The sequence below is a fragment of the Protopterus annectens genome, chromosome 2.part1 (genome assembly GCF_019279795.1).
Source record: "Protopterus annectens isolate FY-2018-M chromosome 2.part1, PAN1.0, whole genome shotgun sequence".
In the NCBI taxonomy this organism is placed as follows: domain Eukaryota; kingdom Metazoa; phylum Chordata; order Ceratodontiformes; family Protopteridae; genus Protopterus; species Protopterus annectens.
This window is the reverse complement of record NC_056729.1, coordinates 1,032,236,585-1,032,254,220: the sequence shown is the minus strand read 5'-3', so window position 1 is coordinate 1,032,254,220 and position 17,636 is coordinate 1,032,236,585. Positions and strand designations below refer to the sequence as shown.

General features: G+C 38.4%; 1 protein-coding gene across 1 annotated transcript in view; it reads left to right on the top strand.

The window, feature by feature from the left end:
* Window positions 1–17,636, top strand: part of LOC122794316 (RLA class II histocompatibility antigen, DP alpha-1 chain-like) — a 265,847-nt gene that overhangs the window by 151,307 nt on the left and 96,904 nt on the right. The window contains exon 2 of the mRNA XM_044062612.1: window positions 10,866–11,126. Coding sequence (XP_043918547.1) covers window positions 10,866–11,126 — 261 coding nt within the window. The remainder of the gene's footprint in view (window positions 1–10,865; window positions 11,127–17,636) is intronic.

Here is a 17,636-nt window from a genome sequence, read left to right as displayed (position 1 = left end):
TACATTACTTTGAGCTATGAAATAACATGCTACAGAGAATTAAGAAACAGGGGGAACAAACACTGAAACAGTTATTAATTTCTAAACTTTCAGAGCACATGTAATTAAATGGACAAAGCAGAGGCTAGAGTTTTTTATGTGTATTAAGACAACATGAAGTAATCATTCTCTGGTAATCACCACTTTAAGAAATGCTAACATATAAAACAGAGGAATAAGAACAACAATACAATACCAATAGATTTAATAACCGATAACTGTAATAACACCATATAATAACAGATTTACTTGCATGAGATTCCCATTTAACTAGCTGGTATGTTTTGTACCATACTTTGATGTTCACTAAGAGATGATTGGGAAACATTCAGCATCAATAGGCACCTTCCATAGTATCTTGTAAATCATCTCCACCCAGTAAAAGGCAGGAGATACGAAGTTTTCCATTGGGAAGCAGAACACAAGCTAGAAACGATCACTACCTGGATTAACTGTAATCTTGTAGTTTTTGGCAAGGTATTAAGGGCTGCAATGTGTTGTCATAACCAATCTTTTTATTTTATTTTTTATTTTTGTTTTATATTTGTTGACCGGGATAGTCCAACTGGATGCATGTCCATTTTCAGCGGAGGCCCGGGGAGAAAAGCTCCAAGGGTAAGCAGATACAGCTTTACATAATACCAGCATTACATATTACGAGCAGACTATTTACAGTGATTACATAAGTAAGTAAGTTAAACAAGTTCCACAGGTTAGAGTTAATCCCGAGCGTAAATCAGGATTAAATTAAATTACACAGTAAGCTGGTTAACAGATTTTTACACATTCTAGAGAGAGTTAGCCAGGCTTGATACATTGACATAGCCAGTTAAGTGCCAAATGTTGTTTGAGTCTAGTTTTAAATTGACCTAAGGTAGAAAGTAAGGTAATATCAGCTGGAAGAGAATTCCAGGGTCTACTTACAGAGTTTGCAAAGAGAGAGTCACTGGCTGTGTTATTAATTTTGCTAGTCTGAATTAATAGTTTGTTAGAGGATTGAAGCGTTCTAGGATTGTTATAGGGGGTGATAATATTTTTAAGTGCAGGAGTATTGTCTGGATTATAGAGGATTTTATAGGCCATAATCAATTGGTTATACTGGATTAGGCTGGGTAGTTCAAGCCACCCAATTTGATTTAGATTGATGCAATGATGTGTCCTAAAAGGCAGCCCAGTGGCAAACCTGGCAATGTGGTTGTAGCAATTTGAGAGTTTGTTAAGGACAGTCTTGTTTAAATTTGAGAGTAGAGGGGATGCATACAGAAGGGTTGAAAGAAGGTGAGAGCGAGCTATGGCAATTTTAGCTGGAGGGGTTAGGAAGGCTTTTATTCTGTAAGGTGACCCTAGTTTTTTATTGATGGTTTTGATAGTTTGGTTAACATGTAGGTCATATTTTAGAGTATTATCTATGATAACACCTAATAGTTTTGTAGAGGGGTCAGGGGAGATCATTGTGCCATCATTTGAATTCATGGTAAATGTGAAAGTGGTAGACCTATGTGTTGATGAAAATAACAGCATCTTAGTGTTTTTTTGGATTTAGGATCAGACGACGTTCAGAAAGCCAGTTATCTATTGTATTAAAGGTGGTCTGGGTAGCTGACCATAACTCTATTGGAGATGTGGCCGAGCAAATCAGAGTAGAGTCATCAGCATATTGGATACAGCTGACTTTTGGGATGACAGTATAAAGGTCGTTAATGAAGATGGAGAACAGCAAGGGCCCTAGTATAGAGCCTTGTGGTACTCCAAGGGTGTTAGGTAGAAGATTAGAGAGTTTGTTCTGCCAGAGGACAGCCTGCTGTCTACCATTTAAGTAGGATTGAAACCACTGAAGAGCTCTAGTATCTAGACAGAATGTTTGCAGGGTGTGGATTAAAAGTTGGTGATCAACCATATCGAATGCCTTGGAAAGATCCAAGAAGAGGGCTGAGGATATATAATTATTGTTGTGATTATGGTTTATGGTGTTGGTAAAGGCTAGGAGGGCTGAAGTAGTACTATGATGAGGATGGAAGCCATTCTGAGTGTCTGCCATAAGGCGATTCTGGATTAGGTGGTGCATGAGTTGTCTATGAATACATTTTTCCATAATCTTTGCAATTGGAGAGAGTATAGCTATTGGTCTATAATTGGAGAATTCAGTAGAACTGCCTCCTTTGTGAAGTGAGATTGCATAGGATATTTTCCAGATGGTGGGAAATTTAGCTTCTACTATGGTTCGATTGATTAGTATTGAGATGGGGTAAGCAATAGCATCAGCTGATTTTTGTAGTTACTCAGCAGGGAGTTGATCAGCAGAAAGTGTAGTGGGTTTTAATTTTTTGATCAAGGTACGGATAAGTGAAGTGGTGACTGGTTGGAAGCTGAATGTGAGTAGGTTTCTAGGGGTGGTACTTTCAGGATCAGGGGAGCTAGGAGGTAGTTGGCTAGCTAGGGCTTGAATTGTCTCAGTAAAGAATCGGTTAAAACTGTCAGAAACATCTTCAGGGGTTTTATCAATAGTAGCAGCAGGGATTGTGGTTGAAGTTTGTCCAGGATGTAGTAGATTATTTAAACCTGCCCAAAACTTCAGAGGGTTATTTTGATTTACTGTTTGTAAATTACAGTAGTATTGTTTTTTGTCCTGTAAAATTGATTTTTTTAGCTTTGTTCCTGGATTGCCTGTATTTAATGTGATCTTGGGGGTCTTTAGAAGAATGCCATAAAGCCCATGCTTTGTTTCTAAGGGTAATTTTGAGTTTAGACTCTTTAGAAAGCCATGGCGCAGTTTTTGCCTTTGTTCTCTTTGAACGAACAGGTGCATGCAAATCAAGGTTCTTAAGGAATTTGTTGTTAAAGTATGCTACTGCTTCCTCTAAGGAGAGGTGTTTTAGAATAGACCAATTACATGAGTTTAGTTCTTGTTGGAATTTGGCAGAGTCAAAGTTTTTATTGTTCCTAACCTTTCTGAGTAAGGGTTGTTGGGAATTAATGGCTTTGTGCTTAATTACATATGTGAGAAGGTGATCGCTTAGGCCATCAGGGAGGGTACCAGAGGTGTACAGTTGGGGGTGACTATTTATGAGTACCCGGTCAAGTATGCTTTCTTTTTGGTTGGGTTTACCTATCCTGGTAGGGGTGGATATGATTTGTGTAAATGCATGCAGGTTAATATGGGTGGTTGGGGATTCTGAGGAACAGGTGCCCCAGTCTATGTTAACGTCTCCAAGTAGTAGGGTTTCTTGGGGGTAGTGACATGATAGCCAGTGCAGGATATCTTCAAGTGTAGATATATTGTTACCTGGTGGAATGTACATATAGATGATATTAATGCATTTATTTTTATTAAGTTGCAATTTGGTGGCAAGAATCTCTGAGTTATTAATCTAAGGTGGTTGTATTACATCTATGGTGACATTCAACTCAGATTTATAGAGTACAACTACCCCACCCCCCCTTCCTGGAAGCACGATCCAGCTTGTGTATGTTGTACCCAGGTGGTAACACTTCATTGTCTGTAGTGGTAGGTTTTAACCAGGTTTCAGATAAACAGAGAATCTCAGGGGAGTGGACATCCAGAAGTGCATGCAATTCGTGTACCTTGTTATTAATGCTTCTAATATTGAGATGACAGGCTAGGAGAGAGTTAGTTGGCCTATTAATTGTAGGGTTGTAGCTTAGATTGCAAGTAGAGGGGGTAGGTGTATCTGAAGTGGGTGGGCCAGGGTTGGGGTGAATATTACCACCAAGTATTAGGTTAAGTCTATACTTGGTGATGAACTTCAGGAATTTGTTTATTAGTTTGTGGTAGTGTTTGGATCTAGAGCTAATATGCCTGGGGTTGTGATGTTGATAGACTGAACAGGATGTTGGATAGGACCTGGTATTGTAAGTATGGTTGAAGGTGGGAGGATTTACAGCTAGGGTGATAGTATGACCTTTCGGGACCTGAAATCTCGTGAGAAACTGTTTTTTATACAAGGTAAGTAGGTATGGTGCGAACAAGAGGGGTAGTAAAGAGGAGTATATCATTATTTGTGATTCAGCTAGTGAGTTAAGGAATAGTTTTACCTGGTGATGCAACACCAGAAGATAGAGTGATGAGGTAAAGGTACTGGATGGGGGATGGGAGAATGCCAGATGAAAGCTAATAGGTGCTATTAAAATGTAGGTAGAAGAATTGAGGTGGGAGGAATTATCCCAGATGAAAGCAGATAGGATCTAGAAAGTGGGAGAGTGGCTATAGTACTTTAAATTTAGAGGTACTGGGGGCGGGAGGAAATTGGGGGCAGGGAGGGGAGCGAAGAAAGCACGAGCATAGCGAAGGCGAACATAGCAGGGCTATTGCAGTTTACAAGGTTTCCTAAGGTGTCCTAAAGCTTTAAGGCAAGTATTATAGCTCTTAATGTAAGAGTCAGTTTACTTAAGTTACAGGGGAAGGAGGCAAACACAAGTAGAAAAAAGAGCCCTATGGCTGACCAAAATGGTGACCTGCTTAATTACACAGCACTAAGTGAAATCTTAACAAATGCTTTTTGTGTGCAACATACTCTGCTTAAATGCTGAGAGAAACTGATTTTGTTATGGTGACCAATTGCAGTCCTGTAGACTCTGTTTTGTAGGTAAATGTAGAGTTCATTCTGCTTAAATGCTGAGAGAAACTGATTTTGTTATGGTGACCAATTGCAGTCCTGTAGACACCATTTTGTAGGTATATGTAGAGTTCAATCTCCTTGCTCCCTAAGCAAAATTCCTTCTGTTCAGCCACATAGTGCAACATCTTCCCTCCAGATGAACATCACTCCAGGTCACTGTGTAAATGTGTGTTGTATATCATGAGCCTCGTGACCACAGACCCCACAAAGTAACTTACTCCACAGGCCTTGCCCCAGTAGCTCTTACATAGCACTTTTAGGTAGTGTTTATACAGTGAAGAATATGGTTGCATCATTCTTAATAGCTTGGTTTGGCATTCAGTACATTGTAGTGGGCTCATGACCCAAATCCAATAGCGTGTGAGAAGGAAGATCCACGGACTTCACTTTATCTATGGTAATGAGGCAGTCATATATGCATGCCAATTTCTAGCCTGTAGTATCGAGATTTCTACCATTCTGAAGTAAGAGCAAGGAAAGGCTTGGAGTATTTATCTTAATAGTCACTGTTATATGTGGTGTGAATATTACATGTCTCAGCTGGAAGTGCTTCTATATATCATTAGCATTTAAGTCATATTTTTTCTTTAAGTAATGAATTGAGGCTAGAGGGTAGAATTCACTGTTTGCATCAAGTGGGGGCAGCCCCTACTGGCCTGAAGGGATCAACAAGGGTCAACAATGGCTAAAGTTTTGGCAACATACTTTGGCTTGGTATTATGAATGGCATAGTAAACTTTGTTCAGCCTACTCTTAAGTGCAAAATGGCAGTCACAACCTGAGATTTAATAGTCCTCCCTTACTGTTGCCCATTGTAAATGCCCCTTTTGAACACATAAGAAATATAATTATAGATATACTTGGGAAATTGAATGATGGCCAGTAACATATTGGGGTAACTACTGATTATGTCACAAAATACCCTGAGGCAGTATATCTGCAAACAGTCAATGCCATTTTAGGTCCACTTTGTGAAATTTAATGATGACCAGTAATGTACAATGGCAATTATTGATTATGCCACAAAATATCCTGAAGCAGTATCCATGCAAAGAGCCAGTGCAGAGTCCATACTGAAAGAACTAGTAATCATCTTTTTTACAGTAAGAATTCCCTAAAAACTTCATACCTCCAAGGTATACCATCCATGTCCAGAGCAATGCATGAACTCTGGCAGTGCTATGAAGTGAAACAGTTAAGAACATCTGTATAAAACTCAAATGGATGTGCTAGTTAAATGCTTTAATACAATTTTAAAATCTATGTTATTAAAGGCTAAATGGAGAGACAGAAAAAAATCTTATACCGACTGCTGCCATATCTTATCTTTGCTATTAGAGAGGTACTGAAGCCTCAAATGGGTTCACACCATTTGAACTGCTATTCAGCAGACATCAAAGTGAGTGGAATAGTCCAGCTTTTTTAGTACCCAAGACTACTGGGTGTAAAAGGTTTTATTTGTTGTATTTATTTATTTAGTGCCATTTTATTACTGGGAAACTCTAACTGGGTAGGTGCCCATTTTCAGCAGAAGCCCAAGGAGAAAAGCTCCAAAGTATTATATAAACATTTTAAGAACAATAATAGAACAATCTTCAAAAATAATAAAAAATATCTACAGTTTAAATAGCTGTACCAAATTGGATGCAATGTGAAAATATTAGTTAAGAATAGATACATGTATGTTAATGATTTAATATTTATAGAAATGTTAATGAGTTTATAGAGATATTAAAGGCAAGTTAGTATAATGCAAACAGGACATGCAGTATGAAGTGGGAGAAAATAGAGGGTTGAGGCATACTTACAACGAGAGTCAAGGGAGTATAATTGGTAAGGAAGTGAGTGAAGAAGGGACAGCAAGGAAGTATAAGGTATGAACAGGTACTTCTTCATATTTAGGGATATAGTTTATCCTGGGATGAGAAAGAACAGAGGCAATTTTGGCTAGGAAGTCTTTCAGAATGTTTTTAAAGGACTGAAGGGAGGGTGTTGACCTGATGGATACAGGTAAGGACTTCCAAGCCTTAACAACATTAAGTACCGACTATGCCCAGCATTTTTTATAGGTTTATGGACAGAGAAGAATTTTTTGGTCATGGTCATTGGATCATAATGACCAATTGGAAACATAGTTGAGTGAAACTGTATTTAATTCTGGGCAATCAGATGGATGCTGGATAATTTCTAAGTTGTTAGGAAACTGTATATATGTTCATTGATGGGACAGTTCTAACCAGTTTAGCCTTTTTGGGGATATACAGTGGTAGGTTCTGAAAGTGCTATTTGCTGCAAATTTAGCCATTTTATTATGGCAATGTTCAAGTTTTGGTTTTTGTGATGCCTACAGGTTAGTAAGGATGGGAGTACCATAAAGTAGTGAGGGAAGGAGGTAAGTAGTGGCAAGTGTAGCTTTAGTTATGATGGTGACAAAGTGTTTGACTCTGTAAAGCATCCCTAGTTTTTGATGATTTTTTTATGAAATTTGTATATGCAGGTCAAATTTAACATTATCCATTATCATCCATAATCATTTGTTATGAGTATGTCTTCAATGGCTGTATTATCAAGAGAGAAGATTTTAAATTTTATTTTTTCATGAGACAGAGAACTGGGGAAAAAATAAGTGGTTAATTTTTTTGGGTTGCGTATGAGTTCTTAGTTACAAAGCCATGTTTCAGTGGCTGTTAAAGTTTCCTGAGTATTTCTTTCACCAATACCATTAATTATCATAGACGTCAAGAACAACTTGTCTCAGCCATATTTTTAGATTTACCTAAAGCTTTCAACATGGTCAGCCACAGTAGACTCCTCAACTTACTCTCTACCCTTAACCTCAGTACCGCTGCCATCTCATGGTTTAAGAGCTGTCAGGTCAGCATCAGGCAGTAAAATGGCAAAACCAACTATCACCCCTACTACCAGTGTCCTTAGGAGTACCTCAAGGGTCTATCCTAGGTCCATTACTCTTCACTCTATTCACCAATCAACTCCCATCCTCCACCCCCAGGGTCACTGTTATTCAGTATGCTGATGACACCACTATCATATGTGCAGCCATCACTCCAGATCTCCTTCTCTCACAAACACAAAATGATTTTTCACTAGCAGAAATCTGGTTCTCTAACCATCAGCTTATTCTCAACCCTAATAAAACTAAACTACTACATTTTTTTCCCATAAAACCACCCACCTAGCTGACAATTTCTCAGTCACTTCTAACAACAAAACTGTAATTATCCCAATTACCCACAACTTTTAGGCATTGAAATTGATAACAACCTTAGATTTGACATCCACACTGCCCAAACCATTAAGAAGGTACATAAAAAACTAGGTCTGCTCTATCGTAACAAACAATTTCTCTCTAAACAATCTAGAATCACAGTAGCCAGGACACATCTGTTATCCACCCTTTTCTATGCTTTCCCAGTACTAACCAACCTTTGTAAATCTGATCTTAACGGGTTAGAATCCTGTTATAAGATAGCTAGATTTGCCACTGAATCTACATATAGAACACATCACTGTATAGCCCTTAAAAAGCTAAACTGGTTAGAACTCCCTCAACTATTGCAACTCAATCAACTGTCACTAGCACATAAGCTATACCACTACCCAATGTCCCAGCCCTCCAACATATTATACAACCTTACACCACAAAAAGAATTTTGAGATCTAATACCCTTAACCTTCTTGAGGTCACCAATTACAAAAACGAAGCAGGGAAATCTCTCTATAGCTACTGCATCTCCAAACTCTGCAACTCTCTACCAGACACCCTCACATCCAATACCTCCACCACTTAATTTAAAAAACTCCTCATAACCCATCTTTCTAATAAGTGACTATGCTCCTGTAACATCTCTGGGTAAAGACAAAGATACTAAAAACTACTCTTCTCATCAAGTTTCTAATTTTTAATGCTACCTTTTGAAAGCATTACAGCTTTATAAAGTTACTGAATTTCTAAGAAATGGATCCATAGTTAATACTAAACTACTATGTAAAAATGTCCTCACATAGTACTGTAGATTCTTATTAATCCTTCTATATTTGCTTTGTATACTACTGTATTGTTTGTATGTTACTGCATTGTATATAAAATGGAGCTTTTCTCCTTGGGCCCCCACTGTAAATGGACGTGTCCAGTCGGACTTTCCCGGTCAACAAATGTAAATAATAATAATAATATTTTTTGGCGATAAGCCAAGATGTCAGATATGTATTTGAGTGTGGGGTTATGTATGTATTGTTTTAGGGAGGCCTGTTACATGGATTTGTGGAGGGTGCTGGTAAGAACGTTTGTCCTGGCTAGCTATTATTGGAAGTTTGTTCCTGATTTTTCCATTATTATTTGTATTCTGACTAACCTTACTAAAGGTAAGGCTTCACTGAAGGTGAAGTGAGCAAATGCAGCAGAACAATTATTTAAGCAGATAAAGAAAATGATACGCTTGGAGCCTATATTCATAGGCCCTCACTTTTTCAAAATCATTTATAGTAGATCGGCATATACCTGCTTTGGGGCCAGATGGGGTGGGGTTCTATGTTAAATCAGCAAATGCTTAAAAAAGTGAATGCTGATTTATCAACCCTCTTTAAACAAAATCTTAAAACCACACACCCCCCTGCTTAAATATACCAACTCCGAGATCGCACCACAGTGGAGGAAATGGCAAAGTCCCAAAAATGGCCCTGTGATTTTTTTCCATGGGAAAAAAAATCACTGTTCCGAGTGTTCGGGATTTTCAGCATTTGCTTAAAGAAGGTCGATAAATCAGAGTTCACTTTTTTAAGCATTCGCTGATTTAATATAGACCCCAGATGGGTAAGATTTAATCCCTGATGATTAGGACACTACTATCATATATATAACTATAAAAGATGAAGTACTATATCTTAGCTATCAATTGTCTTTTTTTTGTATTGTATTTGGCCTTGTAACAGCCAGCTATCAAGTATCTAAGGGACAGTCATCTAGGCAGCCATGAGGATTTTTTGGTCTCACTAGTAACCTGTCAATGAAAGCATTTTTCATTTTAAATCTAATCTCCATTCTCTGATGGTGGTGTGAGCACTCACATCACTTCAAGGGCAAACTACACACTCTCCTGCCATGTATGCATGCTCTTGAAGTTGTGCCACCAGAGGCTATAATCACCATTCCCATATCCTCATAACTTTATCCCCACTTTATGATGAGCTTCTGCTCTTGAGTGGGGCCCTGTTACTGGTTTTATGGCTCATGCCAGGCAAGAAATACCGTCCCCCTTCCTTAGGATGATCCAGCCCATTATCCCTGCCTAAAGTGTTAAACATCCAATCCTCAAGTTGAACTCAGGTCCACTGGCAGTAGTCAAGGCTTTATCCCTGTATACTACAAACACAGAGCTCTCTATTGTCTTTCTAAAATGTGTTGACTCTGAGTTGGCTAGAAAAGTTGAAATGTTATGATTATAACATTGTGTTTTTTATTGTTTTCTACTTTATAGCTTTTCATTTTAGTAATCATGAATAAATGTTATTCTTAGATCTACTGTAAGATATTCATGCAATATTTTTATCACTCAGTTTCTTGTATAAGCACTATATTATCAATATAATCTCTGTATTATTTGTGCAAAAAATCAGTTTCCATTATGTACATTTTATAGGTTTGCATAGCTTGTTTTCTGCAGTGGCTTAAGTCTGAGCGGTCTTTCACCAATCAACTTACAAAATTATGAAATAACAAGTGAATAAATGTGTAAAAATATGTGTAGGAATATATAGTACAGGCCATGACAATCTCAGAGAAAACATTTGATTTTCATTGGCAAAGTTTATAAAAAGAATTTAGGAATTTGCATAATACTAACCAGAAAGCAGCCTGTGGATTAAACATTGATGTGTATGTCTGAGTTAATGGTACCTAATTTCAGCAAATCATCTTTCCTTTGTCCAGCAGAAAAGTATATTTAGAATACTAGGCAGCAGGTAAACTATGTTGGAATGGCAAAAAAATATAGCAAATATTAAATCAAACATTCTGTTTACTGCCTTAATGAAATATGTTTAATGTCACCCTTTTACCACTTTGACCAGTTATCTCTGTAAAATAGCAATAGCTTTATGGGAGGTTACAAATGAATTTCAACTTGTCAAGACAATGCCAAAGTAACTGATTCATTATCACTTTATTTTTAGGTTCTCAAGAGTTAGGAGCAGTGCTTTTGTGCAAAGATCAGAATCAAGATATCCAAGCAGTAGGATATGGTAATGGTGAATATCTTGGCTACTTTGACTTTGAAAAAGTAAAATTTACACCGTTTAATGAGAAACACGAGCCTTTGGTGGAAGAATACAAAAACACTGCACTAATGCAATTTGCAAGTCTTTCTGATAACGCATGTAGTTATCTTTCAAATCTTCAAATGCAGCAAAATAAAGATGTTCAAGAAAAACAAGGTAAACAATTATGCAAAAAAATCTGTGAGCAGAGTATTTTATTTCAAGAGTTTTAATTCGATATTCAGTACAGAAACTAGTCATTTGTTGATGTACGTGTTTATGGCAATGAATATTCAAGCAATAATATAATTATATCAGTCAAGCTTTCTTATCATACAAATCACTTGAATTCATATACCCAGAGCTCTTCACTTGGTTTATTCACTTCATAAATCACTTATCTTATCTAGCACACTGTCAGTGATACTGCAGAAACAATGACAACGTTTCTTCTATACTATATGCCGCAGGGTTACCCACCCAATCCCTTCCTCTAATGCGTCGTCTCATTTAAATTAGGCACAGCTTCCACGTGGCAAGGATGCATTATCAGCTCCCACTCATAAGTATTTGGGGGTCCTATGATAACTATGTTAGCCATATTAATTAACCTCACTCTCTTTCAAAGTTAGCCCAATAATATCCAAATCAAATTCCTCGAAATGAAGATGTTCAAGAAAAACAAGGTACACATTTGAACAAAAAAATCTGTGGGCATATTATTTAATTTCAAGAGACTTCTTGAAGTCTGAAGCCCAAGTGACCCAATTTGATTAGTAGCACTGCTAGTGGAGAGGTTAGACAAAAGAAGATGGTCATGCCCTTCTTGGTGCAAGGGCTACATTAGTAACACCTACCACTGGGCACACCATCACTCATGGAAGATGCCAGGCCAGGCTTGCAACATTAAGCTGCACATGTGCCACCGAATCTGGAATAAATCTTTCTTCCCCGACCCTGTACATGGCTGCTGTGCTCCCTGCCTCGGTGCTTACCCTGCACCTTGTGTTCCTGTTTGCCCTCACACCAAACATCTTATTTTACCCTGCTGGACGCCACAGAAAATAATTCAAACTAAAGAATTGGCTACTGGCTCCCTGAGAGACATTTCCCTTCTTATAAGGCAGCGAAACCTTGTGTTCCTGTTTGCCCTCACACCAAACATCTTATTTTACCCTGCTGGACGCCACAGAAAATAATTCAAACTAAAGAATTGGCTACTGGCTCCCTGAGAGACATTTCCCTTCTTATAAGGCAGTGAAAGTATGTATGGTTATAACAAAGAGTAATATGCAACTATACAAATGTATTAGCTTCTGCTAGGTTAGTCAAGCTTCCCAGTCAGGTTAGCCAGCAGCCAACCCCCCCAACACCTCACTTATCTCTTCAAATAACCCCTACTTCCAACTACTACCTGGTCCATCCCTAACTCTCACTCAGCCTACCATCTCCTGTAGGAGACCTATCTCTTGCAATTAAGTGACTGGCCACTAGGTAGGGTCTCATTATAAGCTTTTGCATATTAATTTCCTACCCCTTTGTTAATCGTACCTCTAGTACTCTGTCCCCAGTTTTCTACAGACTTTTTCACCATCTCTCCTTGTCCTAAGGTATCAGTTATCACCTGCTATTCCTCTAATAGCTTGAATCTCTTCTTACTAGCCTCTTGACTTTCTTCCACACTCTCCAACTCCAAATCCCAGATCTACCAGACTTACCTGCTGAATTTCTCGTACTTCACTGATCGTCTTCCTTGACAGACTACTCTCTTGTCTTTGCTATCCTGCTGTCTTATCTCCCTTTAACTCTCTAGAGCATTGCCATCTCTCTATCTCACTATCTCCCTTTAACTCTCTAAAACATTGTCATCTCTCTATCTTACTACTGCACGTACTTCTCTGTATCCTCTCCTCATCTATGACTATCCTGTTAACTGCGTTTACTGTTTCCTACTCAGTCTACAACCTCAAACACTGAGCTCCTCCCCCTAAAACTAATCCTTCTTACCTCCTACCTGACCTAAAGCTGCCTATCTCGCAGCTTCTCCCATATACCTGCTTTATAGTTTTTTCCCCCTCCCTCTCAGCCCCTACGTCCTTCCCAACTTATAAATATACTCCACATTAGGGGACGCCATCTTTCTTCCCTGACCCTGTACCTGGCTGCTGTGCTCCCCGCCTCGGTGCTTACCCTGCAGTAAGTGAACCAAAGCTTTGTTATTGCTCATTTGTTAATATTCATTTGTAATGCTTATATGATTATACACATTTAAACTGTTGCTGTGCCTTTACTGGATTGTGCTCATTGCTCTCGCTGCAAACTCATACAGCGTTGAGCATGTGTGACTGTTTCTTGAGGTTCGATTGTTCACTGAGAAGAATTTATGCTTTATCCTCTTAAAACTGTTTTTCTGTGCTGCGATGTTTGCCCATTGAGAAAAATGTATGTTTGATCCTTTTAAACTGTTGATCTGCTGTGACTTGTTACTGGCTACGCTCTCTCATTAAATGCTTTACCTAGATAGAGTTGAGCTTGTATGACTGAAACTAGATATCTTACTGTTCTTGGTTATTGCCCTACCACTGTGCACAGCTAGCCCATCGCGTGGTCTAAAAAGTGACTTCTATAGGTCCTCTGGACCATTACTTATCACTCAAAAATTACAGATTTTACTCTTTATAATTTTAGCCCATTAGAGCCTTTAGAAGGACAAATAAATACACATAGTTAATCTAGTTTCACTAGTGTTTAAACTTGCCTCCGTAAAGCTGATACAATCCTTGAAACAGTGTCTAGATACTTATGTGACCTTATTCCCTTGATGAGTGTAGTTAACCAATTATGCATGCCTAATTGCTCTAATATCTATAATACAGTGTAAGAGTGGTGTTCGTGGCGCTGTTTTAGAGGCTGCTGTATTGTATACAATCTGTTATCTTAAGCGGAGTGAATTCTAAACATTTATTACCTTAAGCGGAGTGAATTCTAGGCATTATATTACCTCTCCACTAATCTCCAGCGTCTATCTTAACCTGGTAGTACCACTACAGTATCACCTTATAGCTTTGCTTAGTCTTAAACAGCGAATTCCTGTGTGCGGCATTGATGTTATCCAACTTAACATAGCCCTAAAGCACACTGCGCTGTATTTGCCGAACCTACAAAGAGTCATGAACCAGGGACTATATCTATAACACCTAATAGCTTCACTTAGTTTTAAACAGCAAATTCCTGTGTGCGGCTTTGATTTTATCCAACTTTACACTGCCCTATAGCACACTGCGCTGTAATTGCTGAGCCTACAAAGCGGCATGCACTAGGGACTATAACAAGTGGCTCTACTACCGCTGAACATAAAAAAGTGGTATTACCCCTTATAGGTACAGAGCGAAATTAACCCTTATACTTTGTATCGAATTTGAAACTAAACCTATATTTATCACTGTGTCTTACAGTGTTTTGCTGATCCCAGTGTGCGTTGAGCATGAAGACATGGTAGAAACGATTTCACTGCTGAAAACATAACTTGGTTTTAACCATTTCTAAGTGCAGATGTTTACCAAAACACTAAATATACTGCATAGTACCAATTTATAGCTTTACCAAAGTGACAGTTTCCTTCCATTTCATATATTAAATTAACAGTAAAGCCACAATAAAATGTATTCAAATAACTAATGAATGGAAACATTACCGACTTCCAACCATAGGCAATTATATTAAGCTTACCTAAACAGTGTCCCAAGACTAATCCACTAAAGTACTACCAAATTCCTTTTGTCTATGTATTTAAAGTATCCTAGACTAGATACCTCTAATGCACAGTGTCCTGTACCTAAAACAGTACTTTGTAGGTGTATTATTTAAACAAAGCTACTCCATCTCCTAGCTATCTGACTGTATTATAAGAAGGTATTAGAGTCATAGGAATTCCAAAACACTATGTAATTTCTTATTTGTTTGTAAATGGATTATCTTATTTAATTGTAAATACAACTCCTTTTTTCCTAGTTATCTGTATGTGTTTGAGTAGTTTAGAGTACATTAGAGGTTTGATATACTAACAGAGTATTCTTTTACTGTAACATGTAATGCTACCTTATCTAAGAAATATCCTTACCTGCTTTCTAGTTGTATTATTGTCTGCCTCACTCACTTTTCTTTCTGTCTCTATATTACCAGCCTTGTGTTCCTCTTTGTCCTCACACCAAACATCTTATTTTACCCTGCTGGACGCTACAGAAAATAATTCAAACTAAAGAATTGGCTACTGGCTCCCTGAAAGACATTTCCCTTCTTATAAGGCAGTGAAAGTATGTATGGTTATAACAAAGAGTAATATGCAACTATACAGATGTATTAGCTTCTGCTAGGTTAGTCAAGCTTCCCAGTCAGGTTAACCAGCAGCCAACCCCCCCCCACTTATCTCTTCAAATAACCCCTCCTTCCAACTTACATCCTTGCTATTACTATCTGGTCCATCCCTAACTCTCACCCAGCCTGCCATCTCCTGTAGGAGACCTATCTCTTGCAATTAAGTGACTGGCCACTAGGTGGAGTCTCATTATAAGCTTTTGCATATTAATTTCCTACCGCTTTGTTAATCGTACCTCTAGTACTCTGTCCCCAGTTTTCTACAGACTTTTTTACCATCTCTCCTTGTCCTAAGGTATCAGTTATCACCTGCTATTCCTTTAATAGCCTGAATCTCTTCTTACTAGCCTCTTGACTTTCTTCCACACTCTCCAACTCCAACTCCCAGATCTACCAGACTTACCTGCTGAATTTCTCATACTTCACTGATTGTCTTCCTTGACAGACTACTCTCTTGTCTCTACCCACTCCGTTCGCTCTTCGGGCTCACTCCCCTCCCCTACCCTGCCCCCAAATCCCACCCACCCCCAGTGTTCCTACATTTATTCCCTAGAGGACACACCCCTCTATACCTACTCCTATCATACAAAAAACATCATTAACACTCCCAACCCTCTTTTTTCACAACTCACCCACTTATACCTACCGCTCATCCCTCCTTGTTCTAATACCCAACCTGCTACTATATCTCTTAAGCGCTTATATTACCTACCTCCCACTTCTCTCTCACCTCACCATCCTTTAAAATGTCTGTGTCAATCATCCCCCACAAATTACATTTAATAATTTTGGTCTTTTTACTACCTCCTCTAGCCACCACCTATCTCTTTACCTCCTATGAATATTCACTCCACTATACCATTCCCTTCCCATACAAACACACCTCAACACCAACAATACCTTTCTCCCGAAACTTCCTAAACCTCATTTTCAAACCCAGCTACCTACTAGCTAAATATTACAGATTAGCACACATTAAGTTCACTAACCTAAAAACTAGAAAATTATTTGACTCTTATTGTAAACCTCAAAAGGCCTAAACCGTTAACACTCCCCCACTCACTATTGGACGAGGACATTCATCCCAACCCTGGCCCTAACTATCCCCTTACCACTGCAAACATCAACCAAGACAAAGCTACGACCCTATCACCTACCAAACCTGCCAACTCACTCTCAATAGCACATCTTAACATACGTAGTATTTGCAATAAAATTGCTCAAGTTCACGCCCTCCTACAGGCTCACCTATTTGATATCCTATGTTTATCAGAAACATGGCTAAAACCTACCATTAAAGACAATGAAATCACCCCACCTGGTTACAATATCATTAGACTTGACCGTACTTCCAAAAAGGGAGGGGGAGTAGCAATCCTCTATAAAACAGAGCTACAAGTCAGCACTGTAAATCTTAACTTACCTTGAACAATAGTGCAGAAATAATTATCTCCAAACTTTAGGTCAACACATGTAAAGCCATAAACATCATCTGTGTTTATCTTTCCTCAGGAGATAACAGTAATACACTTAAGTACATCCTTAATTGACTTTCTATTAATCTCCCACAAGAAACCATAGTCCTTGGGGACTTTATAGATTGGAATTCTTGTACTAATATTAACCCCACCACCCATATCAACCTTTATGGCTTCTCACAACTTATAAACTGCCCTACCAGAACCAATAGACTCAATAACAAAGAAAGTACCTTGGATTGGATACTTACTAATACTCCTCATCAAACCTACATAACAGGAACCCTTCCAGATGACCTAAGTGACCACTCACTAACGTATATTATCAGACAAAAAAACAACATAATATTCAATAACACTGTCAGAACAATACGCTCTAAAAAGCAATTTAACCCAGAACTTTTCCATACAGAACTGAAACAATGTAATTGGACACCATTAAAAACTCTCCCTCTAAATGAAGCAGTGGAATACTTTAATTCCACATTCTTAGCCACCCTGGACCACCACGCACCAACTTGCTCTATTAGAATCAAAGCTAAACCAGCCCCTTGGCTCACTAACAATACTAAGCAAAAAATCCAACTTAGAAATAAATCCTGGGCAAAATGGCGTACTACTAAGAATCAGACAGACCACCAAACCTTTAGAGAACATAGAAACAGTACAAAAAATGCCATTCTACTAGATAAAAAGAATTTTTACCTGCAATTACAACAAGCCTCTCTCAAGGAACCTAAAAAAATTTGAACTAGTATTAACAATCTTCTTAACCCAGGCCAATTGATCGCACCAAACCCACAAGGCTCAAACCCAGAGAATCCCACACAAACAG